Source organism: Astatotilapia calliptera, chromosome 6 (genome assembly GCF_900246225.1).
Source record: "Astatotilapia calliptera chromosome 6, fAstCal1.2, whole genome shotgun sequence".
NCBI lineage: Eukaryota > Metazoa > Chordata > Actinopteri > Cichliformes > Cichlidae > Astatotilapia > Astatotilapia calliptera.
In genome coordinates this window covers 9527923-9555739 of record NC_039307.1, presented here as the reverse complement: position 1 = coordinate 9555739, position 27817 = coordinate 9527923, and the positions used below count along the sequence as shown (strand labels likewise).

At 42.4% G+C, this 27817-nt stretch overlaps 1 protein-coding gene across 3 annotated transcripts; it reads left to right on the top strand.

Moving 5' to 3' along the window:
* Positions 1–299: 299 nt before the first annotated feature.
* ldb1b (LIM-domain binding 1b) lies at positions 300–26849 on the top strand. Of its 3 annotated transcripts, none has more exons than XM_026170120.1 (11): positions 300–624; positions 19514–19616; positions 21050–21094; positions 21332–21407; positions 21496–21598; positions 21678–21850; positions 23142–23264; positions 23347–23430; positions 24576–24699; positions 24792–24940; positions 25698–26849. In XM_026170120.1, the coding sequence occupies exons 2-11, from the start codon at positions 19597–19599 to the stop codon at positions 25926–25928; spliced, it is 1128 nt and encodes a 375-aa protein (XP_026025905.1). In that variant the 5' UTR covers positions 300–624; positions 19514–19596; the 3' UTR covers positions 25929–26849. The 3 variants fall into 3 exon arrangements, with proteins under 3 accessions (XP_026025905.1, XP_026025903.1, XP_026025904.1); XM_026170118.1 differs by lacking the exon at positions 300–624 and adding an exon at positions 13734–13925; XM_026170119.1 differs by lacking the exon at positions 300–624 and adding an exon at positions 16532–17101.
* The last annotated feature ends 968 nt before the right edge of the window (positions 26850–27817 follow it).

Sequence of the window (27817 nt, the reverse complement as noted above, 5' to 3'; positions counted from 1 at the left end):
CTCTTTTGGCATGTTTGAATTTTTAAAGAACCTGTGAGGTCTAAGGAGTCGGGTATAAGCTTTCCTTTATCACTCTAACTCACACTTGCTGCATTTCTCTGTGTGTGTGTGTTTGTCTATATGACTTCCAGTCGTCTTGGCTGCTCGGTCATGCAATGTTTTACGTGTCTCTTATGTGACCTTTCAAATATTGTGTAACACTGGGAGCAGTGTGTTATAAAAAGGCAAAAGCACTCTGATCTTTAACTTGACACCTTCTCTATGGGGGAAAAGCAGGACACACAGGCATTACTTTGGAGACTGCTGAGTTGGGGAGCTCTGTTGCTTTCGTCCTCGTTTGATTTTTTTTTTCTTTGCTTCAAGTAAGTCTTCTTTTTTCTTTGCTTTCAAAGCAGAGTGGAGGAATGCCCTCCCACATGGTTCAGAGAACATCTGTTAGTGAGAAATGAAGGCCTGAGAGAGAAAGAGAAGGAGGGGGAGGTGGTGCAAGGGGACTTACATTAATACAGAAGACGAAAGGAGGTGAAGAAAGAACAGGAGAGCATGCGGAGAGGTGGAAAGGGGAGGAGGGAGAGTGACAAGACCTCAGCTGGGGGAGACCACCCTTTCTGCAGATCAGCAGAGGTGAGACTATCCAGAGGTATCCGAGAGATAGTGACTTACAGGTGCACATGTTTCCGTGCACGTATGCATACAAACACACTCGGCATGGTAACAGAAACCTACATCAATAATGTAGCTGAGAGAAACAGGATGCAGTTTCTGCCTTACATAAGAGTTTACAGACGGCTGGCTCGCTCAGAACAGCCTCTTTCATTCTCTGCTTTGCCCTCAGGCTGGATGCACACAAGATTTCTTGAGCTAATTAACCACCACATTTGCCTTCCAAACAACTTTAACAGATAACTATGCAGCTACAAAGGCATGAGAGTGGCACTAAAGCCATTTTTAACTTCAGTCTACTGACTTTAGGTGATTTGTTTTACTCTCTAGAGCAAAATTTTTCAGCAGTGCTTCTGTAGCTGCTAATTTGCTGGTTCCTACATTATTAAAGTATTGCAACAGGCTTGTTTCTAACAGGCATGACTAATGACCTGGGAAATGAACTTTTGTCTTTGCTGCTGCGCACATACTGATTATAGTCAAACCTGGCAGCACCTAAGCGTGTGGCGTGTTTAATCCAGGTCACAGAGGGTCGCAGAGACATGACAGAGGTTCAGTAGGACTTGGTATATTAATGTTTGATGGGCTATATCCTGTGAGGTAAAGCAGAACAAGTCAAAATCTACTAGAGCATTTTCTAAGATGGCAAACATTGCATCAGCTTTACACGAGTATGTTAGCAGCATACTGACTTCAGCTACTGTTAAACTTATTCCAATAACATTTTTAATACTTTTTAAGTAATGCGACACTGTCGACACAAATAAGAAACTGTTGCTGTAACACACTCTTTAATCTATATTTGAAAAAGAACGGGCAATTTTAGTTTTTTGTTTAGGGGTGGCTGTAGCTGAGGAGGTAGTCCAGGTTATCTTCTAATAGGAACTAAGCTCGATTCCTGGCTGCTCCAGTCTGCGTGCCGAAATATCCTTGGGCAAGATACTGCTTTCATCAGAGTGTGAATATGTGTGAATGCTAGATAAAAAGCACTTCTATAGAAAAAAAGCGCTTGCACAAATGGGTGAATGAGACTTGCTGTATGAAGGCCTTTGAGTGCACAAGTACAAGTGGGCCTGTTAAGTAGGTCAGTTAATAAGCTGACTTATTGAGGAAGAACTCAACATATATACAAGCAGAGCAGTACAAGTCTAAACCAATTGTGCATAGAATTATTTAGAACTTCACTAAACAAACCTAAAGTTTTTATGTAAATCCAGAGAGTGAAACAGAAATAAACCTAAGTATAGTGCTGATGTGGGAGAGTATGAAACCATAAATCTGTATGTTGGATTTATGAGGGGATGAAGATTAACAACCTGTTATTTCAGTCGTGGGGCTGTGAAAATCACCATCACAGGAGCATTTCTGGCAACTTCATCAGTTTTGTTCCTGTTCTGGTGTCAGCTTGGGAATTCCTGATATACCTGCTGTATGCTACCTGCTGTGCACCACACACAGAGTCAGCAAAATGTTGACCGCGTAGACAAACTTCCCTCAAGAGCTGTCTGGCATCACGGAGGAGCAAAAAATGAGTAAATATTAAGCTAGCATTCATCAGGTGGACAAAAAAAACATTTCAAATGAGCATTAGTGCTGCTTTGCATCTTCTGGGTGCATAAATTGGCAACTGCTTGCTGATGCATTAGCTATAACAAGTAATTGAAGTGATAATTTGTCAATATTGTATTTGTCTTTCCCCAAGTGGAGCCAAAATAATCAGTTAATGCTGGGTTTACTGAAGTGTTTTATAGATTAGTGAGAAAAAAGGGGGTAAGAAGAAAAAAACAAGTTAAAGGAAATGCGCATCATAATCCAATAAAGTCTATTGTAAGGCAACACAGCAGGCAACGGTGATACTTGATTAGGTATTTAAAAAACTGCTTTCTTGTTCTCCTTTATTATTTTCTTCTCCGGTGCCTTTTCTTCACCTTCTTGTTTTGTGTTGACTGCCTGTCTTTTATGCTGTAATCTCCCTCCACGGCTTCCTTTGTCTCGGTTATTTCTCTGTTATGCAGGCTTTGACTATCTGCAAACTGGCAAATTGTTAATGCGTGTGCATGCCTGTGTATAAATGATTGTTGTAGAGTTTAAGACGCCGTGCTTTCTGCCCACACCCATTTGAAAGTATGAACTTGTCAAATATGTCTCCATGAAACTGTTAATGTGGGCAGATACATGTGTGAATCACAGTTTTCATTTATAAAATTGCGTGTGTAGAAGCTCATCATGCTTGTGCTATCCTTTTTCTGCCACATTGCCATGGCGACAGTGCCCTCCCGGGGTAATGGGGGACGAGTGCGCCAGAGCTATTTATTCTTTCACCCTCCCTCTTTCCCGCTCTCCCTCCATCCATCTCCCTCTCTTTTCCTTCGTGTCTCTCTCTCTCATTCTCTCTCACCACCTCTCTCACTCACTCCATCTCTGCCCTCTTCCTTCTGCAACCTCGCCGTCTTTCCCTCTCTCCTTCTCCCTCCTTCCTCTGCTCTTTCTTCCCCTCTCTGATTGGCTTAACGCTCTCCTCCTCAAAATGAGATGCTGCCTAATGAGACAGAGGGTGAGGAAGAGAGGGAGGGGGGACAAAGAGCAAGTGTCTTAAAAAAGGCAAGTAGGAATATGTGGGGGAGGCAATCTACGCAGACTTGTGTTGCATGTAAAGAGAGAACCAGATTTAACAAAAACTCTGTGATGTCATTCTGGAGGGAAACGGCACGCTCTTGTTTATAATTAGACATCTCAGGAATGTGCGTATGTGCAGAATGTGTTGTATTCAGTCTTAGGATGTCAGTGGGGGTCATGACCTTTCTAATGGCTAAAATCCCTGAATAAGCACAATTTATACACTGCTCAGCCACAACCATTAAAAGCACTGACAGGTGAAGTGAACAACATTGATTGTCTTGTTACGATGCAGTGTTCTACTCAGAGACCTTGCCCTCACAATAAAGGACACAATAAAGAGCCCCTATGTTTTGATCCGACCGTCAAACCGGCCCAGATCCCGATCCAAATGAGCATCTTTGGGATGCACCAGAACAAGACCAACCCAGCACCCAAAGTTGCTGCCAGGTGTCAGACATCACAGGAAAACTCCACATATTCTGATGGGCAGAGCTGCTTTTGCAGCACCATATTATAATTGGTTTAGCAGTGTAGCTGATTGGTGAGTAGGTGTTTATTTTATTTCTAAGGTGAACAAGAAAGATTTTACCAGTATTTTACGAGAAAATAACTGCAAAAAATTATGAATATGGAAATAAAGATAAATTTGGGTAACTAAATTCTACAGTAGCAACCAGAGCTGGGTGACTTAGTGTGGAAGCAAATGGTTAATTTGCATATAAGCTTCTAAGCTCCTAAGCTTCCAACTTGCAAGTCTTAAGTTATGAACTAATAAGCTGCATAAAAACAGCTAACTGCTAATTAGTGGTAAGTAACTTATAAATACAGTGACAGAACTTCACATGTCAAACCCGAGCACAGATTTCTTGGACATCCTGTTAGTACAATTAATTTGTCTTATAATTGCATTTGCCTTAAAGTGCTCCAAAAGGTGGCAACACCCACACTTGAGAAGTCCATTTCAGTGACTTAGATTAGCTGAGGTGAAGTGTAGCAGACCTCCATTATCTGTAGCGGCCTATGTTTGCATCTACATCAAAGCAGACCTGCCACTAATAATATTTTATGTGCCAGGCTGCAAACTTATTTGTGCCGAAGGGCTGAACATGCAAGTCTGTGGGATCAGACCTGATTCAGGAGCCAGCCTCAAGTGGTCATACAAGGAACTGGAGTTTTTGGCACCTTTTCAGCATTGAAATAGCACCCTGGTTAGGGACCACAAGTTTACAAGATATCAAATGCCAGGAAAAGACCACAACCATCCATGTCGGTGGCACTCAGCCACAAAGCCAATTTGTTCCAAGTTAAATCATTTAAGTATAATATCTATCTAAACTTACAAAAAAGAGGTAATGTGATTTTCCTCAAATTACTGGGTTCTGGGGCTTTGATCAAAAGCAGACATGCATTTGTTGGGAACTATTGTCAGCTGTGGATTAATACGCATTTAGTTACAAACTGAGTACTTTGGAGTAGCAGGGAAGTGCACTCAGGATAAACTGCAGAGCTCATGTATAACTACATGGCTCAGTGATGTAGCTTAATAGTTCTTTGGCAGAGAGGAAAAAATACTTGTTAATCGCAACAACTCGCTGTCAGAGTCTTGTCTTTTATTTATTTATTTTGGCAATTAGAGTAGGATAGTACCTGATGTGTCCTTAAGCAGTCAGGTGTCATGTCGCTTTTAATGTGGGCCTAACTACTCTCTCCTCCTGACACAAACTTGAGCATCTGACCGAGAAAGAGAAATGACATAGTGATGGAGGGAAGATTAGGGCGAGATGGAGGCAGTGGGAGGGAAAGGTAGAATGGAAGAAAGAGTAATAAGGACCGAGAGAGAGAGAGAGCGAGGGGGGAGGGAAGGGCAGGAGAGATAAATGGCCGAGTAGACAGGAAGATGAGTGAAGCGAGAGAGCAACACTGTGTGACATACTGCAGACAGGAAGACTAACGGAGCGAGAGAGCGGATGGGTGAGAAAGGGAGGCGAGAGAGAGGGCGAGAGAGAGGAGGCATGTTAGTTGCATCCTCCTCCCTTTTTCCTCACCCGTTTCCCTCCCCCTGCCCGTAGCAGACCTTGTCCGGATGGTAACAAGCCACTCAGACAGCTGCAGCGTGCACACACACACACACACACACACACACACACACACACACACACACACACACACACACACACACACACACACACACACACACAGAGCCAGATTTCCTGAGGATCATTTAAAGCTTCACTTCTCTACGTGTGTGTGCTCACGTGTGTGTGTGTGTGTGTGTGTGTGTGTGTGTGTGTGTGTGTGTGTCATTGTAGCAGCAGCAGTAAAAAAAAAGGGGAAAAAACAGTCTCTACATATTTAAAGGAGGGAAAAAAGGGACCCACATCACATGGTTGTTATTCTCTCAAATCTGCCTCTCAGGTCACTTTGACAGTCCACTCTCTCTCTCGCCCTAGCTTACTCGCTTGCTCGCTCGCACACACATTCGCACACACACACACACACTCTCTCGCTCTCTCTCTCTCTAGCACTCAGCTGCTCATTCCCTCCCTCTCTCTTTCTCTCTTACTCCCTCTCTCCTCCCACCTGAGCTGTAATTTGCAGGGCTGATGAGGGTGAGGGCAGAGCAGAGGCAGGAGCAGTATTCTCCTCACTCGACAACACGCACTCACTTACACACTTGGACACACACTCGCAGTGTGATTCAGTGTACAGCTACAACTGAGAGAATCTGATCCTTTGTGTGTGTGTGTGTGTGTGTGTGTGTTTGTGTGTGCTCTTTTTTTTAACCTTTTCTTCCCCTCTTTCTCTCTTTTCTCTTTTCCTCCCTCGCCGTCACTCACTCACTCCCTCCCTCCCTCACTCACTCACTCCCTCTTCTCTCTCTCTCTGCTCCCTGGCGGTGTGTATATGTGTGTGTATGTGTCTGTGTGTGTGAACCGTGGGGATAACAGACGCTCATGTGAGCAGCCTCAGTGGCGGCAGCAGTGACTGGTGAGAACGAGGAGAGAGAAAAGGAGAGGAAGAGAGCAGGGATAACAGAGCCACCACCACCATCATTCTGATCGGATTCACACCAGACATGTGAGAAGATGTCCGTGGGCGGCTGCGCGTGTCCCGGTAAGTAGCTGCCGTGGTGATGGTTGTCTTTAACGACAGCCCTGCCGCTGCTGCCTCTGCTGCTGTTGCCAGCCGCTGACTTTTTCTGGTTGTTGTTGTTGTATTTTGGTTGGTGAGTGCAGCGGCTGCTGTGGCGTGACCAACTGGGGCAGAGAGATGGGGAAAGAGGTGCCCCGAGGCCCTAGGGCTCTGTTTGCAAAGGCTCATGGGAGGTCACCCTCTGCGATGGCTGATGAAGTGCAAAGAAAATACTAGGACATATGCAGCAAACATGCATTCTTCTTATCATCGTACTCTTTTAGTTTCAAGATGAAACGCTGAAGATATTTGCTTGCGGCGCGCACATCTGTGCATGAAGTTGTTGCAGTGGCGCCACCAATGCAACTTCTTCCTCTTCCTCCACCAGTTGTTGTTCTTGCTGTTTCTGCTGTTGCTAATGATGCTGATGCTTTCTGACTAATGGCCCAGGTTAACAACAGAGTCCTTTATAAGTTACTCTCTCATCCAAAGTGGAAATCTGACAGCGGAGGTAGTGGAAAAGAAGAGAGGAGGGAAAAAAGGGATCAAAGTGTGACATTTAAAGGGCAAAGATCAGTGGCATGAATCAAAGGCTTGAATGATTGATTTTGCTCCTCTTTTCACAGAAGAGTTATTAATGAATGCTTGATGTTTCGTAGCTCACACAGGAGTATGCTGTTTAGGATATGTGAAGAGGGAGATGAGGGGATGCTCCTCTTGCAGGTACAGAAGCAGTTTTTATCACTGATATCAAAGTGGGGAAGAAAGTGCCCTGCTACATCTGTGGGACGTGATTTTTAAAGATTCAAGTCTTGTTCCTTAACCAAAGCATGGATGTATAATAGCCTTGTTAGGGAGCTTTTTACCTAGAAGTTCTCTTTAAGTTCACAAAACGAGGTCAGCAAGTGCACGGTCGAGTGGGAGAAGGGCAGACGCTGATCTTACTCTAACACAATTACTTGCACCTCTCTCTGTTCGCTGCTGTTTTCTGTGACATCTGAGGCTTCTTCATTCATGTTAAATATCTGTCTTTGGGGTTGAAGAAGTGTCAGTCATATCGCCACAGTCGTAGCTTCATAGGCCGTTTTCATTTTGCGCCATGATAACAAAACAGCCCCGCAGTCCGACTGTTGTATGTCACCATTTTATTAAAATTGGTTGAAGTTGAGTATCGGCTACAGGGCTTCTGGGAACAGCGCCACGGAGAGCGACCTGGAGGGAGTAATATCCGTCATATTAGGCCACCATATTGAGAGGCGTGCGACTTCTGAGGAACTCCCCGCAGTCCCCAAACAGTTGTGTTTAGGTGTGGGACGCCTGACAGCAAACAGATAATTCTTCTGGTTTTATTGACTTTAATCAGGCAGAGGTGGAAAGAACAAGAGAAATAAAGGTCTAGAAATAAACCCTGCACTGCTCAGCCTCAGGCAATATATTATTAAGTGTTACAGCGATTTATGTAGCACTCCTGATAGGATGTGTAGGACATGAAATATAATCCTATAGCTGCGAATGTATTCATAATCATGATAGATGCTCTCAGAATCTGCTGCTGTATAATTCTCAGCAGCAGGAGAGGAGGAAGGAAGTGTGATAAAGTTGTGAGCTGCTGTGTGTATTTATGTGCGTGTAGGGTGCTGCATAACCCTGACGTGGCCTCCTCTCTTCTCCTGCCTACCAGGCCACAGCGGCCACAGTGGTCAACCCTCAAACAGCCGGGATGTGGATAAAGAAATTTAGCCAACCACTCATCGAGTATCGTATTTCCCTGGTGCCAGTCTCGACTTTAGTCATTAGAGAGATGGAGCACTAACTGGTCCCATGTTTTGCGGTCTGGAAACTCTTTAGCATTGCAGATTATTTTAAAGGCGGAAAGTTTCAGAGAAGCAAACTGAGAGACAATGTCAGCTCGTCTCGGCTTGTACAGTTGCAGCTTGTAGACAGATGAATAGGAAGAGACACGACCGAGGATGACGGATCAGAAAGCTGGATAGTATAGAAACATGTTGGCAGACAGATTTGGTATCAGCAAGGGCAAACTCTCTAGACGCACCAGATAACAATTTGTCTGGAGCGCACAATGGTACAGGGAATATGGTGCATCAGAGTTTTCGCCTGTGTGTGTGTGTGTGTGTTCAATCATGTGTTTTCAATCTCTGCGCAGCGCTCCGTGTTACAAAGGCAAACGCTGCCACCTCAGCCGTTAAACAAGCCTGCACAGCAGAGGCGAGAGCATTTGTTTAGAACCGGGCCTTAGCTATCTTGTGGTCAGATTGCATACTTAATCAACGTGGTCATGGAAATTTCCAAAAAGACGTATGACTGCACTCTTCTGCGCTCCACTTTTGCTCTCATATTGTTCTCTCTGGTGTTCCCCTTTTTGCTTTTGGCTTTTTTTTCTGTTTTCTTTTGTATTCTCTTTTTCATTTTCTCCTCATTTTTCTTTTTTTTTCTCACTTAAAAAAAAATATTATTGACAAAGTAGCTTCTTGTCTGGTGACATCTTTCACTTTTCAGCTCCTGGCTTCATAGATGTCGACACATATTTAGCAAAACCCAAACTTTAAAAAGACAACACAACTGTGCAATCTTACTTTCTCATGCACATCTGGTGACCTTAAAGAATACGTGTGATTAATACAGCTTCAGTCACTCACACAGATACACATGTATACACAACATGAGGTAACTGAAAACCAATGTAAACACTGCCTCCTAAAACGGAACAATCACTTCCATTCATTCAAGTCAACTTCAAATGAACCCAAAGCTTGACCCTAAAGTGACGCTAGTTAATTTACACGCTTAAGTTGCCACCCTCTTTATATAATTAAAACACGATCAGAGACTCTGAGAAAGCTGACTAAATACAACAGCATGTAAAATGTGAAACTATATAATTTCTGCCTTTCGGTTGCTTTCGTCTTGTTCTCTGTTGTTTACATTCCTGAGCCGTGTTCAGCGCACAAGGATCCTCCCCCTTCTTGTGTGGGCTCACAGTTTGTACGTGAGTGTGTGTGTGTGTGTGTGTGTGTGTGTGTGTGTGTGTGTGTGTGCGTCTGGATGCACACACACAGCATGTGTCCTGACATGTGGATGACATAAACAGTGGGCCGAAGTGTGTGAGGGAATAACTTTACTCAATGGTTATTGTGTTTTCTGCTTGGAGATCAATTAGATGACTTCATACTATTCTACACTGACCTTACAGTAAAATCCACACTACTCTGTGCCCCCCTCACCTCTGTGACATCTCCCCCCCATACCTCCCCTGTCTCCCCTCTCCCACACAGTTTCAGTCTGCACTGTGTATATACCTTCATCCTTCTTTCCCCTCTCACCCTCCCCTCACTCCCTCTTTTTCTTTGACTCCTCTGATTGCTAGCGTATGTTGGCTGGCTGGCTGGCTAGAGTGGGGGAAGCGGTGGGGAGGAGTAAGGAGGGAGACGGGGAAAGGGAAAGAGAAGGAGAGAGCGACAGAGAGAGAGAGAGAGAGAGAAGGGGGAAGGGACTGTGCCCTCTCATGCAGAGAGTCACATGGTGTCCCTGATTGGAGGAAAATGAGTAAAGACTGCAGCTCTGGCTGAAATGGCAACAGACAAAAACGCACAAAGGCTGAGCTGTTTAAAAACGGGTTGCACAACAAGAGAGCCTGAAGAGGAGGAGGAGGGTGTGACAGAGGGGAAGAGAGAGGGAGTGAGCAGACACCGAGGAAAGATGTGGATTAAGGGAGGAAGAGGAGGAGGAGGAGGAAGCAGGAGAAAGGAGGGAGAAGAGGTGATGGGGGGGGGCAGAGTGCAGAAGAGCCAAGAAAAGAGAAGCAAGTAGGAGATGAACACTGTAGGAGAGGGAGGGAGATGGAGTGGGTGAGACAGAGTGAGAGAGAGAGATCAGACTGTGTTTCTATGTTTTCTGCAAGGCTGAGCGGTGACGTGATTGGCTGAGGGTGTGTGGGGTGGGGGGGGGGCAGACCTGACTCTGAGATCAGAGACAGACAAAATGGCTCCCAGAGAACAGAGAACGCAGCATCAGGGCACTGTCATCTCCACTCACACAGCTGCCAGCTGACACCAGCCACCGCCACACACACTCTCGTGCACATCTGTCACACACACACTTAAATCTAAGCTACCTGCAAAATGCCAGGGAGAAAAGGGGGTGGCGGTGTTGGGGGGGGGGAGTGCAACAGTGAAGATGATGGATAATAATATAGATCATTAAGTTACTACAGCACATGCATGATTCTTTTGACACTTAAAGTAACACACTCATATAATATATTTCAATGCCAAACTGCCTCACAGCTGAGCCTTTTCCTGATTTAATCCCTTCACCTCTTGGCCTGTTATAACATGTGACGCACTTGCCGCTGAACTTCCCAGGTTGCAGTGTGTCTGTGTTTGCCTGCCAAAAAGATCCTGAGTAGGGAATTCACCCAGTGAGTGAGAAAAAAAAAACTGTAGGGCAGCATGAAAACAAAGACACTGGCTCATTGTGGCCACGAGAGGGCGCTGCTATCAAAGGACAAGCTGCAGATTGTAGGTCAGTCCGAATTTTCCACAGTGATTTCTCCTGACTGTAAAGCAGATGAATGAGTGATGGATCTCTGCTGAGCAACAGCAGATCCATTTATATTCAGTGTCGCTTGTTTTGATTGTCGCACTTTTGTTTTCTCTTGCAAATGAGACGCATCAATAACAATTTCCCGTCTGACAGTTGAGCTGTAGGGTGCAAGAGATTCAGATCGTTTAAGTAAAAGCAGTCAAGTCCTTTCAAAGTAAAAGTCCTCACTAAAAAAAAATTACTTATAGTATTTAAAAACTATTTATTTTTCCGAACAAAATATCAATAGTCCCTGTGTTAAGCTTCATTATTTTGGACAGGGGACGTTAACATTATCTATGATTTAATAGAGGGAGAAATTAATAATTTATTAATATTAATCCTATTATACATTTTTTTTAATAAAATAATTTTCTGAATGGATAAAATAAGCTTACTCAAGCTTTGAGCTTTACAATATCTTTTTTATTATCTAAATCTGAACACAGAGGGAGAAAAATAAGACCCAGTTGGGACTTAAGCGCCACTGAAATTAGTTTAATATCACTGTTTTGCACAGACTAGCTGACAAACTCAGCAGTATTAGTATTACATGAGGTTGGAGGGATAAAATTCTTATAAATAAGACCATTTGATACTGGTTCTTAAATGTAAGGGGTTTCAACTTCTATCCCTGATTGTTATTACCTATATTGCTTTTCTGTACACGCACGTACACACACACCCTGTTTTTGGGGTCTCCTGTGATTTAAATAGATAAGTCAAAATTACTTTAGACAGTTATTTCTAACTTTTGATTCCAGTGGTTGTTCATGTAAAGAAAGATTACAAAAACACCCAACAAGATATAGTAAAGCTGTTTTGTGATTAAAATTCTAGAGTGAGGCTACCTGTGCACATCTTTGACCAGGTGATATAGAAGCAGAACCTGATGTTTGTATTATCTTGAACTGATGTTAAAAAATCCTCCAAACATTAAAACATTCAGTGAGCAGCAGTTCTCTGCCCTGATAAATATTAGGAGAATGGACAGAAGGGTTCAAGCTGATATGAATGCAACAGTAACTCAAATAGTTGCTTATCACAACCAAAGAATGACAAAGAGTATCACTGAATGCACAACACGCCAAACTTTGAAGCAGGTGAGCTACAGCAGCAGAAAACCTATTCCTGTCAGATGAGAATAGGAAATCTGAGGCTTTGATTTGGACAAGTTGACCAAAATTGGACAATACAAGATTGGAAAAACATTGCCTCAACAAACAACATGAAAGCATGGATCCACCCTGCCTTTTACCAACAATTCAGACTGCTACTGGTGGTGTAATATGTGGGACATATTTTCTTGGCACACTTTGTCCCCCTTACTAGCAGCTGAGCATTGTTTAAATGCCACAGCCTACCATCTCCATCCCTTTATGACCACAGTCTACCCATCTTCTGATCGCTGCTCCCAGTAGGATATCATCCCATGTCACAAAGTCAAATCATCTTATAGTGGTTTCTTGATCATAACAATGAGTTCACTGTACTCTAATGTGCTCCACAGTCATAGAATCGAAATCCAACAGAGCACTTTTGGGATGTGGTGCAACAGAAGATTCACATTATGGACGTGCAGCAAATGTGTTATCATATCAATACGGACCAAAATCTCAGAGGAATGTTTCCAGCACCTTGTTGAATCTGTGCCATAAAGAATTGAAGCAGTTCTGAAGGGAAAAGGGGGTCCAACCTAGTACTTTGCCCTCATGTAATAACTAAGTACAACTCTTGAGATTAGGAATCTCTTTTGTGAGTGTGTCCTGGGCCCAGATGGGATGCTGTTCAGTGGCAGAAGTAACTAGAGAAAACCTTCCCAGGCTGAGGGAGATCATTTGAACTCCACAAAGAAATCCTCTTGCTGTGAGCCACCATGCTGCTAATTAATGTGAATGCTACTTTCTTCTGTTGTACGTTTCTCTGTTGAGATAAGACATTTTGCTTTAACCCTAAACCTTGAGTCCATTAAAATAACTACAGCTGAAGTTCTGCGTCAGTTAAGTGTCTGCAGCTCTTCTGGCTCACAGTCTCTTTGATCTAAAGCTGGCCACTGTTAGAGCTCATTCCTCCAAAAAGTGGCAGCTTGTCTTTTGGATCTTTTATCAGAGCTGAATCAGACAGAGAGATCTCTGTCCCCCCCCATCTGATCCAATAAAGGAGTAAAGAGGCCTGAGCTGCCAAATGTATCAAATCTGGCAGGCAGACACCAGTGAAACGAGCCCCAGAGACATGTAGCTAGCCTCCGTGTGGACAGTGTGTGCCACTGATGTGTCTAAAGTACTTATTTAATATTGTGAAGTGGGAAAAGTCGAGAAACAGTAGGCATGCTTTTAGCTTTGGGAAAGAAATGCAGTGAATGCTATCTATGAAAAGAGGAGTGGTTCTGTTTTCATTCCTGTTTGGGGAAAAAACGGAAAAAACAGCACTTAACTGATGTCACTCATTCTCCAGTTGGAACTCATCTTTGAGCTGGGATCAGCTCGGTCAGGGCTTTTTCTGCAGTCAAACCGACACAAAACTGTCCTGAGATCAGTGCTTAGGATTGTGCTGAAGGGAGGCTGGCGGGAATGGTTCTTATCAGAACTCTGGCAGATGCATGTGCAGTTGAGTTTCCTGTGGACTAGTAAGTGGAAGTGGCACATTGCACACATTTGCACATGTGCACGATAGCATGCACGCACACACATGCACATGCGAGGCAGACACACACACACACACAGACTGTAGGCATCCTCCTTCCCCCTCCTCGTGCCCCTGAGCCTGACAGTCTGGACATGGAAGATATCAGAGAGTGGGAGAGGCATGAAAACACAGACTCAGGCTCTGAGTTAGATCAGTGTGTAGCCGTGAAAGTGCATTTGTAGGTGACAAAATGGCGATGTCAGAACAGCTAGAGTCTGAAGGAGGTAAGTCTGTCTTGCTGACCTTTTCCTTTTTGCCTTTCTCACAGCTGACGAGGTAACAAAAACCTCTGAGGTCAAATAAAACGGTCGAAAAGAAGAATTTCTGATTTGTCTTTTATTTAAAAGCAAGAACTAGTACAGCATATTTATACCAAAATGCTGTACAAGTTCAGTCTCTTACTCTCTTTTTATTGACTTTAACAAAGGTCAATTTAAACAGGTTGCACTTGTGGGTTTAAAGTGTAGGCTTAGTGAAAACACCATGTGTGTCCGCTTTGAGCACTTATTATACATGGCTTTATGGCTTTAGGTGTGAATGTTTAACTGCAGGAAAATGAGGCAAGCTGACGAAGCGAGGGTTGGGCAGATCTGTGTGAGTGTACCCGTGTGCCTCACTGGTTGGGGTGCTGGTTGAAGATAAGGCTGTCCCTATGCCTGAGAGCAAAGGAGATGGTGTGTGTAAGCCCTTCAAGCCTTATCCTGACACACCTCCCACCCCCACCTCCTCTCCAACACCCCACCACACACACATGCACTGGGGATTAACCCCGTCATGTACCATTTCAATGGGTGAGCTTGGGGAGACACACACACACACAGGATTAACCCTTGTGTGTCCATTTCCATGGATGTTTCTTAGCCTCTCTCTCTGGTTGTGTCAGCAATGATTGCTCATGTTGCCATAGTGACAGGGGCCAGCCAATGTAAGATAGGCAAATCCACATAAGTCACCCACAACAGACACTCTTAGCTACAACAGACTACACCTCCCCCTGGTACTAGACACACAAAGATGCTGCCAAAGGACTGACAGCAGCCTCGTGAGCTGTGAAGAGCTCATGTCACAGGCTTACCATGGTCAAACCAATATACATAAAGTCAGCCCGGGCATCTTTGTTGCTGGTCGGGTGAGAGACAGGCCTTATAGAGGCTTATCCTCTCTACATGCCTGGCTCTGGGAGACAGTGCACTTCACTATACTCTGGATTTCATACATCAGAGTCTACAAAGAGGTTCATATTTGAGTTGCTGTCTTCATTTTGGGCATATAAGAGCAGCAGATCCCGGTGGGATAGATGTCCAACAAACAGATCCATCACTTGAAAAACATACACAAGTATTTTAAATGTATAAATGGAAAAAAGCATAAAAATAAAAATACAATAAAATGTATTACACCTAGATTCAGTGTATCAAAATGCCGGCATGAATTAAAAAAATATAACATAGTAATAATAGTAAAAAGAAATCTGGATGAAAATGTGAGAATAATGTTTAAAAAAATGTGCAAAAATTGCATCTTTACTTATATCTACTGCACACATTTAAATGACTTATAAGTAACTGAGAATTAGATTATTGCATTAAAACTATCATGTATTTATATCATGTGTACAATGTAATAAAGAATCATGGAGCAACATGTATACGGGCACACAAACTGCATACCACTGCAAATACACCCCAGTGCAAGTCTGGTTCAGGATAAAATATTACACCATCAGAACAACAAATGGGATTTTAAATATCAGACAAAGGCAGCAAGTCATAACCCACTGAAATAACTTGTTTAACTGATGCTTGAAGTTTAAATTGTTCTGCATACCAAAATGTGTAAAAAGAAACTTAAAAAAAAATCACATTTCTACTCATGTCCGCTTTGGTGCATATATTTCCAGTCATTTATATGTGTTATCTATAGTGCAGTTAAAAGGTGAAGATGAATGTAATATTAATAATGATGATGATAATAATAATAATAACGACGCTGATGATAAATGTTATTATAATGTTGCAATAATGTCATATTACTGATCAGCACCAGTGTTTAGTCTCACTCCCTCTGTGAAGACCTGTTTACTGAGCAGCTCGCAACAGCGGCTTAATTTATGAATAAATCATTTATGAAACATTGTTTTCACTCCCAGTGTGCATGGGTGGTGTATTAATGAGAACCGTGTTCGTGCTGGTGGCTGTAACAACCTAAAGAGTGCAGCAGGAAGGGAAAGTTTTTTAGTGGGTGAAAGGAAACTACTTTACATCCTCGATATGGGATAATCTGTCTTTTCTGTCCTTTGGGGTTAGATGCTGTAGATCAAATAGTTTGCGTGTTAGATATGACGCTTGCATAAATATGGAAAAATTGCTGTCCTAATACTGCTTGTTCTTTTTATATCACAACTTTGGACATATGGGTGAGATCTCTGCTGGCTGTGATCTGAATATCTGATTATTATTTGAGGCGATTTAAGCAGATTTAGAAGCCTGTGGGATTCTCCTTTTGGCTTAGTGCTTTGTGTGTGTGCGTGGATCTGTGTGTGTGCGCGCAGACTCAGAGAGGAAAAGAGGGTATAGAGATTCCTGATGTTAGGGGATTTACTCGTCCACCTTGGGCAGTTCAGCATACAAACTGAAAGGCAGAATTAACTGACAAACTTATTCTGCTGTCTTTAAGTGTAAATTTATAAGATCTTGGTGTACTTTTGACCAATGGGACTGCTCCACTGCAAATGTATGTGCATCACGTTTGCATCCTGCTTGGGCCCAGGGTCTTGGTTGTCACTGCCTCAGCTCAAGCTGATTGCAGCAAGCCTATGTTCACTAATTAGGTAAACATGACAGCCACTTTGCAGTCAGCATGATCTTTGTCTCCACGCTCATCTCCACTGAGTTGCATTAGGACAATTCTCATCTGTGTCAGTTACAAGGAAGGGATATGGGATGCAGGGAGGAGGAAGGGAAAAATGCTTACCAGACAACCTTTATGTGCAGTTGTGCATTAGTGGGGGGAGGAGGAGCAGAAGTGGGAGAGGGCGGCTGGCGGTGCTGGGCAGAGGAGAGAGGAGCAAATGCATTGCAGAGGGAGAGGAGGAGGAGGGCCTACAGCTATTGTTCATGTCCTCCCGTGAACAAAGGGCTCATCGGGGTCCATATGTAAACCCACAGCAGGCTTCAGCCCACTGACAAGGCCTCATGCGGGACAAAACATAACCGACCGACTCCCGCAATTTAGGCCTTATTCCGTTTGGAGGAGATTTTTTTATTGATCCAATTCAAAGGGACGTATTGTGTGGGTACGTTGCGTCCAGCGGGCCTATCCGTTTTTACGCACGGAGCGTACACACGGTCTATCAGCACGGATCTGTAAACATCAATTTTCTGATAGGACTTCTTTGCAGGTAAAGGGTCGCCTTTCCTCCAAACACACTACTCGACTCTAACGTTTAGCTTTTTTAACGTTTACAGTTGGTGTAGGAACTGCCGCCGGTGTAATTGCTCCTCTTTTTGAGTGCTTTTTCGTTGCGAAGGGATTTAACGCTAAGGCGTTAGCAGGAAGGCTAAAACCAGCTAACTGGTTACAAACAGTTTTCAGGCTAGCTGACGTTAGCCTACCTTGCAGGCCTACGAGGCAGTGTTGTACACAGTCACCGTCGCTGTGGTTGAGGGGATCGGGATTATGTATTGTGTCTTGTTTGTTCACATAAATGTATTGCTTTTCAGATTATTATTGTTTGGCGTTTTGTTGTTAAGCTCGCTCGAGTCCCGTAAAAAATTTAGCCTAGCTAGCAACTATATGCTAGCTTGGTGCCATTCTAATTGCCTTTGTAGCAACTCTACATCCAATCTTCTTTAGCAGTTAAATTTATGAAGCATAGATGCCGAAATAACCTAAACCGGTGTCACTTTACGTTCAAAGTTTAACAATGTGGTTCAGGTTTATCCGGCTCACAAATTCCGTTTGGATACTTGTCCCTCATCTTGTCCCTTGTACCAATCATGGTGGCAGTCTTGAGTGGCAGGAGTGCAAAACCACGACAGGTTATATCCCCATTTAGAGGAGACGTGATGTTGTGATGTTGGGTGGATTTTTGGCGGCTGAGCATGAAGAAAAGTCAATAGTTGAGTGTTTTTTGGCATCCGTGCCAGTTTGACAGATGATCTGCTCTAAAAGTTTCTGTCCACAAGCAGATGTGTGTATGTTTAATGTGTATGTTTCTGTCGACATTGTGTACTGTGTGCTTGTAAAAGAGAGGAACACGATTCCCAGTGGAGGAAGTGGAGTCCAGCTGATGTGATTGTGACTGCCTGTCATTAACCGCTAACGGGAGAGGAGAGGAGCTAATGGAGCTCTCAACAACTAATGGACACACAAAGAATCGATTATTTATTTATTTATCTGTCTTCTGGTGGTGCATCCAGCCCATAGCATAGTGTTGCACATAGTAAACAGCTTGTTTTTAACTCGATTTGAAGCCAGGGTTTCAAATAGATGAGTGTTTTATTGCCTTTTCTTTTTAACTTTTTAGAAAGATGGAAATGTTTTATGGCTCTATACTCTTTACGGAAAACTTTTTTATTAATTTACCTCTGGGTCTGTAAAAGCTGTGATCGCTGCTGTTATTCACAACATATTTGAATGCAATTCCTCCTTTCACTAGAATGGATTTCATAAGGATGCATAGATTAGTGATTTATAGGAACAACATCCTAATGTGTGTGACTTTAAAGGTTAGGCAGCCTCTGTCTGCCCACCTCACCACAGTGTGTCTGCAGATATGTGTTATGAAGTGTTACTAGTACTTTTTACTGGTTTAACTGTTTACTATACATCTTACGTCACTGTGTTCTCATTTCATAACAAACTTTCCTCTGAGACAAGTCCCCCTCTTTGGTTATATCTTTCCTTCAGACATACAGTGACATAAATATGTTTAATATGCAGAGACACCACAGAGAGATATGAAGGAGGTGGGGCTTCACCATGGTGACGCAGAGGTCGTGACCCAGAGGCCGCCACGCCTGGATGGCCTTTATAAGAGAGCCAGGCAATTAGAGTAGAACAGGGACTGGATCTTTATGTGTGTGTGTCAGTGTCATCAGTATGTTTTCTCTTGTGTTTGGGGTTCCTTCTGACTTACTGTTTAGTACTTCATGGTAAGACACCAGTTTCTATGGTAGTGCTGCATGAGGCTTCTTCCATTGTGTTGTTTTATATTTTAATGCCCCAAAAATGAGCCATTCAGGGAAGACCATGGAATGAGTGCAGTTAAAACTGGACCATACTGGTTATTTCAGGCTGATTAGGCATCAGAGGTGTAACAGTTCTCCACTTTTTACTTTGGTTTTCAAAAAAAAACAATTTTTAGCACAGGTCCAGTTATTCAATCATGATTGGATCATGGACCAAAAAAGAAACTATGTATTTATGTATCGCCGCTTCAGTTTTTAGCCAGATAATCTTTAAACCTGACAACTTTACCATACTAGCATGCTTCAAGTAGGTAAGGCAAGATCTGATGCCGTATCGTGGGCCTTTGCATCTTTTCAATCTCAGTATTACAGATTCGTACAGCCCTGTTCGACATCATCATCTTTGGTTTTGTTGGTTTTTTTTCCATAACCTCAGCTTTATCAATATTGAAAAGTTTACTTTTTTTCAGTTAATAAATTTTTTATCTTTATCTTTTGTGTCTAAATTTGGCATGCTTACTATACACACGTCATGTTCTCCGTCAGGTCACAAGTTTTCATCTGCCATAAGTTAAATATAATAATGTATATTACAAATATATACGTCACTTCTATTCCAGGCTGTTCCTCCAAGTCGTTCAAGCTGTACTCCCCCAAGGAGCCCCCCAACGGTAGCACTTTCCCCCCTTTCCACCCCGGCACCATGCTGGACAGAGACGTGGGGTGAGTTTAATTTCTGTGCTGTGTTTGTAAAGCTTGCCAAAAATTAGTCTAGCTGACTGCTTATGGGGCCAACTGTGTTGTTTTTAAAGTATGTTTTCTGTTAGCTGTCAAATGTTTTTCAAATGCTTCTGTGCATTCAAACTGTTGTCGCAAAGTTTTTGCAGTGCGTTTACAATAACCTTACAAGTTATCGACTTAAGTAGCATTATCCTCACTTTAGCTGTCTCAGCTCCGCTCTACAAACACGGCGAAGGAAATCTTGTATCTTTGCATAATTACTTTAAGCCTTTAATTTAAAATCAAACCAACAGATAGAAATCCTCCTCAGTCTGTTTTCCCACGTTTTGTGAGGGATCAGTGTAGCCACTCAATGCTTGCACATTCATTTCAAAGTGTGTAGAGAGATGAGCACATGCAGTAGGTGTGACTGTGAGCACATCAGTGTTGCAAGAGTGTGTTATATTAGCTGAAGCTGGCGTGAAGCGTGAATTTTCCTGGGAAATTTTAGTTCAATATTTATTTAATCCATCCATTTTTATTAGTTACTTATGGTACTTACGGGCGAGGGGGCACAGCCTATCCCAGCTGAAATGGTCAATCACATAGCAACACAGAGAGATGACACACTCACGTCCCCATCTATGGCCAATTTAGTCTCGCCAATTACTGTAACATTCGTGTCTTTGGTCTCTGGGAGGAAGCCGGAGTACTCAGAGAGAACGCACACAGGGATTGGGAGAACATGCAAACCTCAATTAATAATTGAATGGATTATGCTTTAAAAAAGCATCAAGCCTTGAGATCATCTATTGGCATAATAATGTAATAACTGAGTGATGCTACCTTCCAGTATCAGATCCTAAATATAAGCCGTTTTTCAAAGTGTTGCATACGTTGTACAATATTACCACGCACTGGTAAAACACCTTTAATATATGAAGGTTTATTCCTTGTATTTAAGTAAAGGGGGGCCCGCTGATCTTCTGTCATTGAGTGAACATTTGCATCAGTACTGCTGTAATCCAGAGTAGAAAAATGTTATTCATTCATCGTTTACGCCACGAATTATAAAGGCAATTACCTGCTGAACTACTGTGAGCAATGTTTAAACTGTTAACTGCTGTATGAGGTGAAAATTTACAGCCAAAAAATTGCATTAAATTGTGTAGCTCAGTAAAGTTGGAGAATATCGTTGTTTTTTTAAATTTTGGTTGTTTTTCCACCCGTTGTCATTTTGCAATAAATAAATAAATGAATCGGCTGCAGTTGTTGATTGTGTCTGTGCATTTGAGAATTGATATTTACCGTCTCATCCAATTTTTGCCATGTTTGGCTCATGTCCCGGGGTTGTAAAGGCAGACTAGCTCCTTGAGGAGAGCATATTAGCACTATAGCTGAATGTAATAATGTCTCTGTCTCCTGTTTCTCTACAGCCCCACTCCAATGTACCCTCCCACATACCTGGAGCCAGGAATAGGGTAAGACTACATTGTTTCCCATTATTCCAGGCAGGTTTAAAAACCGTAGTAATACAAATACAGATAAGATTGTGAGATTTTTTTTCCCTTCTCTTAATTGCCTAGAGATCTTGCAGTAAGACTGTAAACCTCAACTGGGTTAAACCCTGCTAAATCTAAAGAGTCTATGAGAGCTGTAACCCTACTGCATTTTGATGACTGTCAGCTTTTGTGTTCTTTTCAATTTGTTTCTTCCAGGAGGCACACACCATATGGCAACCAGACAGACTACAGAATATATGAGCTCAACAAACGACTACAGAACTGGACAGAGGTTTGTGTGCATACACAGCCACATACATTGACGCTAAACGCCCCCAAAAAGGTGTTTAATGGATAACTTTCTCCTCTCTACAACGTAGGAGTGTGACAACCTGTGGTGGGATGCATTTACTACAGAGTTCTTTGAGGACGATGCCATGCTGACCATTACTTTCTGTCTGGAAGATGGACCCAAACGTTACAGTAGGGAGCTGTTTGAATGACACAAATCAGATTCAGATTTTCAGAATCAGGTTTTTCAGATTCCGATTTCTTCTTACAGCAATTGGCCGGACGTTAATCCCGAGGTACTTCCGGAGTATATTTGAGGGCGGTGCCACTGAGCTCTACTATGTACTGAAACATCCCAAGGAGTCCTTCCACAATAACTTTGTCTCCCTCGACTGTGATCAGTGCACTATGGTCACACAGAATGGAAAACCCATGTTCACACAGGTGTGTATGTGCAGGGGATGGGGACAATGAGGTATTGGGGACAAATACAGCTGGTACTTCTAAAAACTGATATTTAAAGATGAAATTTCTGTCTATGTCCATCAGAGTAATTCTATTTCGAGACAAAAGTTGAAATATGGAGATTAAAGTTGTTTCAAGTAAAATGGAGTCGGTGGAATCTTCATAATTAACTTTAGTAAAAAGGAAGGAAACAATTTCTCTTTTAGCACGTAGACGTCAAAAAGGTGGTGCAGGAAGCTGCAGCTGCAGAAGGAAAAATAAAAACACTCGGAAGAGTGGATTTGCACAAAATGTAATGGCTGGCAGTGGACAGATGCAAGGATATCAATAGTTCCACCCTCATCCAATAAAGTGGATGTATGCTGTATCACAAGACAGTTGATCAATTTGTTTCACCAACTCATCTAAATAAGGCATTTTGGAAAGGGTATAGAAATCTGTCTTGAAACAATAACTGTAATCGCCACATTTTGACTATTTCTCATCTTTAATCTCGAAATTTCAACTTTATTCTCAAAGTGATCAACATGTTTCTTTTCTTAATTTGTCCCTAATACTCAATAAGATGTAAATTTAGCTTCTCTCACTTTAAGGCACTTTTCATCTGATTGGCTGTCCATTACAAACAGCAGATTGGAGCATCTGGGTTTAGAGCCGTGTCCCTGAAATAAACGTATCAGGAATATTTCCTCTTATTAACATACAGATACATAAGTTTAGAAATAAAATAAAAAATAATAAAACCCATTGTGCAGATCAAAAACTGGTCGTCTCCTCGAGTTACCTGCATGCTACCACAGCATTAAGGACGTGGTTAGTTGCCGTTTTGATCAGATTTTATGAGTGTTTCGTGCATTCTGTCGTGCACAGAATCTCTGTCCCAGGCTCTCCGCAAGTGATTATTAACTTGGTTGACATTGCATTGATGATAGATGTGACCTTCTCTTTCCACCTCTCTCCACTCTTATTTTGAGTATAATTACTGTCCCAAAAATGGAAGGCAACATGCAGCTTTGTTGATCATGAACTTGGCTCATATCATTGTCCTTTTCTGCAGACAACGTAGGGATTTGTTCTACTCGTGTAGTGAGAATCTGATATTCTGTATAACAAGAATTATTTAAAAAAGTATTTTCGAAAAATTTCTTAATGAATTCCCTGCTGCAAAAAACACTAATCTTTAAATGTGTAAACATGTACCCACTCCTGCATAGATTCTATTCGTCTCTCTTCGGTTGTGTACTAACTCCAGTTCTCTGATCTTCTGCAGGTGTGTGTAGAAGGGCGCTTGTACCTGGAGTTCATGTTTGACGACATGATGAGGATAAAGACGTGGCACTTCAGTATCCGACAACACCGTGAACTCATTCCTCGTAGTATACTGGCCATGCATGTGAGTGAATGCAGAGGAAGTAGGAACCCACACCGGCACACGCTGTTTGCTAGATTTCTAATCTCCTTTCCATATGTTCCAGGCCCAAGACTCTCAGATGCTGGACCAGCTGTCCAAAAACATAACAAGATGTGGCCTGTCGAACTCCACCCTCAACTACCTCCGAGTGAGTACAGTACATGTGCAACATTTGGATTTGGAAAAATGTTCTTTCCTTGTGTCTTGATCGTGGTCCAGATGTAATTTCGTAAGAAAACATTTCCATCTCTGAAAACTTTACAGGATGTTAAACAGTTAATTAGGGACATTGAGTAACCTGCCAAACAGCAGCATATGTTATATACAGCATCACTGAGTAGAGTGAGAAGACTGTTCAGAGCAGTTCCTGCTTTTAAAGCACTTTGAATGATTACCTTCTGGTTTATAAATGAATATATAGTTTGTAGTCAAGGTGTGTACAAACTGGAGGCTTTATTTTTGGATGCTTTACAGATCCTGTGGGGTGACAACCAACATAAGCACATTGTGTTCATGTACAGTAAAGATACAAGAATGGTTGAAATGGTTTATTACTAAAAACTGACCCTGTATGTAGAGCGTTTTTGACTAGTAGTGTCTCTGGAGAGCAGTGCTTTGCTTGAATCTCTTGTTTTACAAGCGTGAAGCTGCTGCTTGTTGACAGGAACCTTTAAAACTTTAAGGGGATATTATAAGTCATCATCTTGGCAACATTTTACCAGCATCTATGTCTGCATAATTTACATTTCATTCAACAGCTATTTCCCCATTTGCTTTTAAAAAAAGGCTCTTCATCCTCTACCCGACTGTGCAAATAATCACAGCTGTTTATTAAATTTTGTGTGTGAGACATGAGAAAAATACTGCCTCTTTAGTTATTGGTGACATCCCCTTGCAGAACAGTAATGCTTTAAATGTTCTTGTATGCTTGACAAACAGGCCCAGTTGGATACTAGCAGGCTGTTTGTTTTTCTGCATCTGGCGTGCCTCTCATTTTAAACACAGCACGCAGCACCACCTCACATCCATGTGAAAATTGATTGGAACATGAGCTTTAGATGCCTCTGTAGTGATTAAGCCACTCTAACGTTGCCGCGAAGTGATAACAAATTGTTTTGCTTGATGTTTTATCCCATCGCATTGTCTGATCTCAAACTTTCAAGTCAACCAGTGATGCCAATAATGCTGAACACCAGCTGATAATGCTGGTAATAAATCAAGCGGAGCATCTCTAATTACCTTGAAAAATGGGTAATCACTAACCTGTGGCATCTCCTCTGTTCCTTCCTCTAGCTGTGTGTGATTTTGGAGCCCATGCAGGAGCTGATGTCCAGACACAAGACCTACAGCCTCAGCCCCAGAGACTGCCTCAAGACCTGTCTGTTCCAGAAATGGCAGAGGATGGTGGCACCACCTGGTAGGTGAACCGCATGATTAGATAGGACACGCAGACACGTTGATATGTGGTAACTGGATGTGTAACTTTCTCTCTTTATTCCTTATCTGTAGCTGAGCCATCAAGACAAGCCCCTAACAAACGGCGGAAGCGTAGGATGTCAGGCGGCAGCACCATCAGTGGAGGAGGAGGAACTAACAATAACAACAACAACAAAAAGAAGAGTCCTGGTAGTGGCTTCCCACTGTCCAGCCAAGTTCCGGTGAGTGCTCTGGTGCCATCTAGTGTCTATCATTTGAGCAGACATTATCATTTTGCTCTTTGATAAACTGCTCCATGGATTTGCTAAGGAGAGTTCAGATAATCGTGGCAACAAAAAAGCGGGACTCAATAAACCAAAGTCATTCTGTGTACAAAAATATGAGGACTGACTCAGATTCTGTAATCCTAACCCTAACTAAAACACAGTTGAAACATCTTGTTACTGACTGAGCTAGTAGAAGTACAAATGTCACTTTTAAACCCTCTCATGTTTTTTGCAAACACCTCATCAGGGTTCATTCTTGTTTTGTTTAACTGTAAGATAAACTTGTGCCATTTAATGCATTTTTAATATAGCCGGGAAAAGTTACTAATAGCAACCCAGGAAAATAAAAGCACTGTGCTATGACTTTTGGGTGAGTTCCATACTTTCATTTTCATGGTAGAAAATGTATTAATTTTCTTTAAATTCAGTTGTTGTCATTAGTCTATAGCCATTACTTTTGGAATTAACATTTTAGATGTTGCTTGACTGTAATCAGGTCAGAGCAAGTGTTTTAACAGTAAATACATCTTTATTATTAACAGCTGGTTGGTCAAAGTTCCTGCCAAAACTACAGCAGGTGCAAATGAGAGGTGGCTTTACAGGGGGGGATTCAGAGGCACTAAATGCATCGCTTGTATGATATAAAATCGTATGCCATCTGTTCTAAGATATTCATGTGGTCTGATTGTTGTGCTGTTTTGTAACTCCGTAGGATGTGATGGTGGTGGGAGAGCCCACTCTGATGGGAGGGGAGTTCGGCGACGAGGATGAGCGTCTGATCACACGGCTGGAGAACACACAGTTCGACGCTGCCAATGGCATAGATGACGAGGACAGCTTCAACAACTCTCCGGCGCTGGGCTCCAACTCGCCTTGGAACAACAAGGCTCCTTCCAGCCAGGAGAGCAAGAGCGACAACCCCACCTCACAGGCATCACAGTAGAGCCCAGAGCCCCGCATCCTCAACCTAACCCCTCCCTGTCACTCCTAGGCCCCCACCCCACCTCAATAGCCATGACTGCAACAGTAACAGTCCATCATCTGCTCTCCAATCCAAACACCACTGTAGCGCTCAGATTCAAGCACAGGTAGCCCGAGGGGGCTCGGACTGTTTTGCCGAGCTGGAGGAAGTTTCACAACTTCGATTATTGCGGTGACTTCCTGATAATTAGGCACTGTGTCCCACCTCTCGCTCCCTTTTCGTCATTTCATAGACAAAAAGTCCCATCTGCTCTTGCCAATTTTCAGTTTTGGATGGCAACCGGGTAGCACGAGTGATGATTTAGTCCAGGGGAGAACTGTGCACGCTAAAGTATCCATACTGAAGTTCACATGTAGGAACAGGTGGGGTGGAGGGGAAGGTGGCAGTCGGGCTTCAAGATGGTGGCGAGTCGCTTAGGGACGACTCGTCCACTCCTACGCTAAACATGCCTCTGGATTCTGGTCTGCTCTGCTGATGTGCGGGTCGCCCATAACGTTTGTTAATAGAGTGTGTGTGTGTGTGGGTGTGCGCTTGCATGCGTGCGAGTGTGTGTTTGTGAAAGTTTTGAGAAGAGAAAAGCAGCAGCGTGAGTTTAATGGTGGCTTTGCTGAAGCAGATGGACCAGGATTTAGAATCGGTATGTAAAACCATTTGAAATGAACACACTAATAAGAGAGGTGAAATGTGGCACTAGGGAAACATCAAACACACAGACGCGTGCGCGCACACACACACACAACCACACATAATGATCGAAGGATTTTGAGTCCCCCTAGTGCCCAAATATCTCTGATTAGACTACAGTGAATGCAGTCTTTCAAACAGAACATTGACAACACACACACATGCACAGTCTTACACACACACACACACAGTTACACATTTTAAGAGTTTTTATACAGTATATATTTCCCTAGAATGTTTTTTAATTTGTATTAAACGCCTTCATTTCAATTGTTACTTTTTTATTTTCTACCAATACTGAAAAAGCTACAGACCAAGGAGCAACACAGGACTTTTATCCCTTCCCCCTCTAAAATATATTGTTTTTATCTTTTATGTTTATAAAAGAGAAATACTTTAGTGTGGATGTTTTTATTTTGTCTTTTTGTTCCTTTTTTTTTTTTTTTTTTCCTTTTGAGATTTGAATTTTTGTGTATTTGTGCTTGTATATTTAAGGTAGTAGCAAAGTTCTGTCTGACTGTAATAAAATGTATTCTTACTTAGATTTACCTAAAGCCATCCCAATCTAATGTAAAGAAACAAAAATAGGAAAAAGGAGAAAATTCATGAACCCGTCCCCTCTACCTTCCCACCTGCTCTCTTTCCTCCTCCCTCTTTTTTAAAAATGTAAATTACAACTCCCCCTGGGGGTACAATGCCACCATAGAGAGATGGTTTTACTGTTTATTTTCTTTAATTTATTCAGAAATTCAGTCATGTATTCATCTATACAGAAAGTGATTTTTTTTTTCACTTAACATTCACAATTTTGTGTATTACAACTTGATGTCAAGTGAATGTGCTCGCTGAACTTTAGTTATCCGGTGACTTTCATGTTTCGTCACTGGCTAAACAGATTTTTTGTTTTAAGAAGTTTTCTGTCTAAATTGTCTTTATTTGTATTCATAACCAGAATCATACACATCTTCTTAAACCAGCCTCACATTGAGTTCAGTCTGCATATTTGGTAGCAATGCTGAGTCTGTAAAGTCTAATAAATGAACAGCTGAAGCTCTGTCATTGTTTTGTACATTTCCATTTTGTTACTGTTGAATCCAGCAGCAGTTATGACTGAGTTTGAATGGTGACTTGTACCTTCTCCAGACCCTGTAGGAAAATCATTGTTT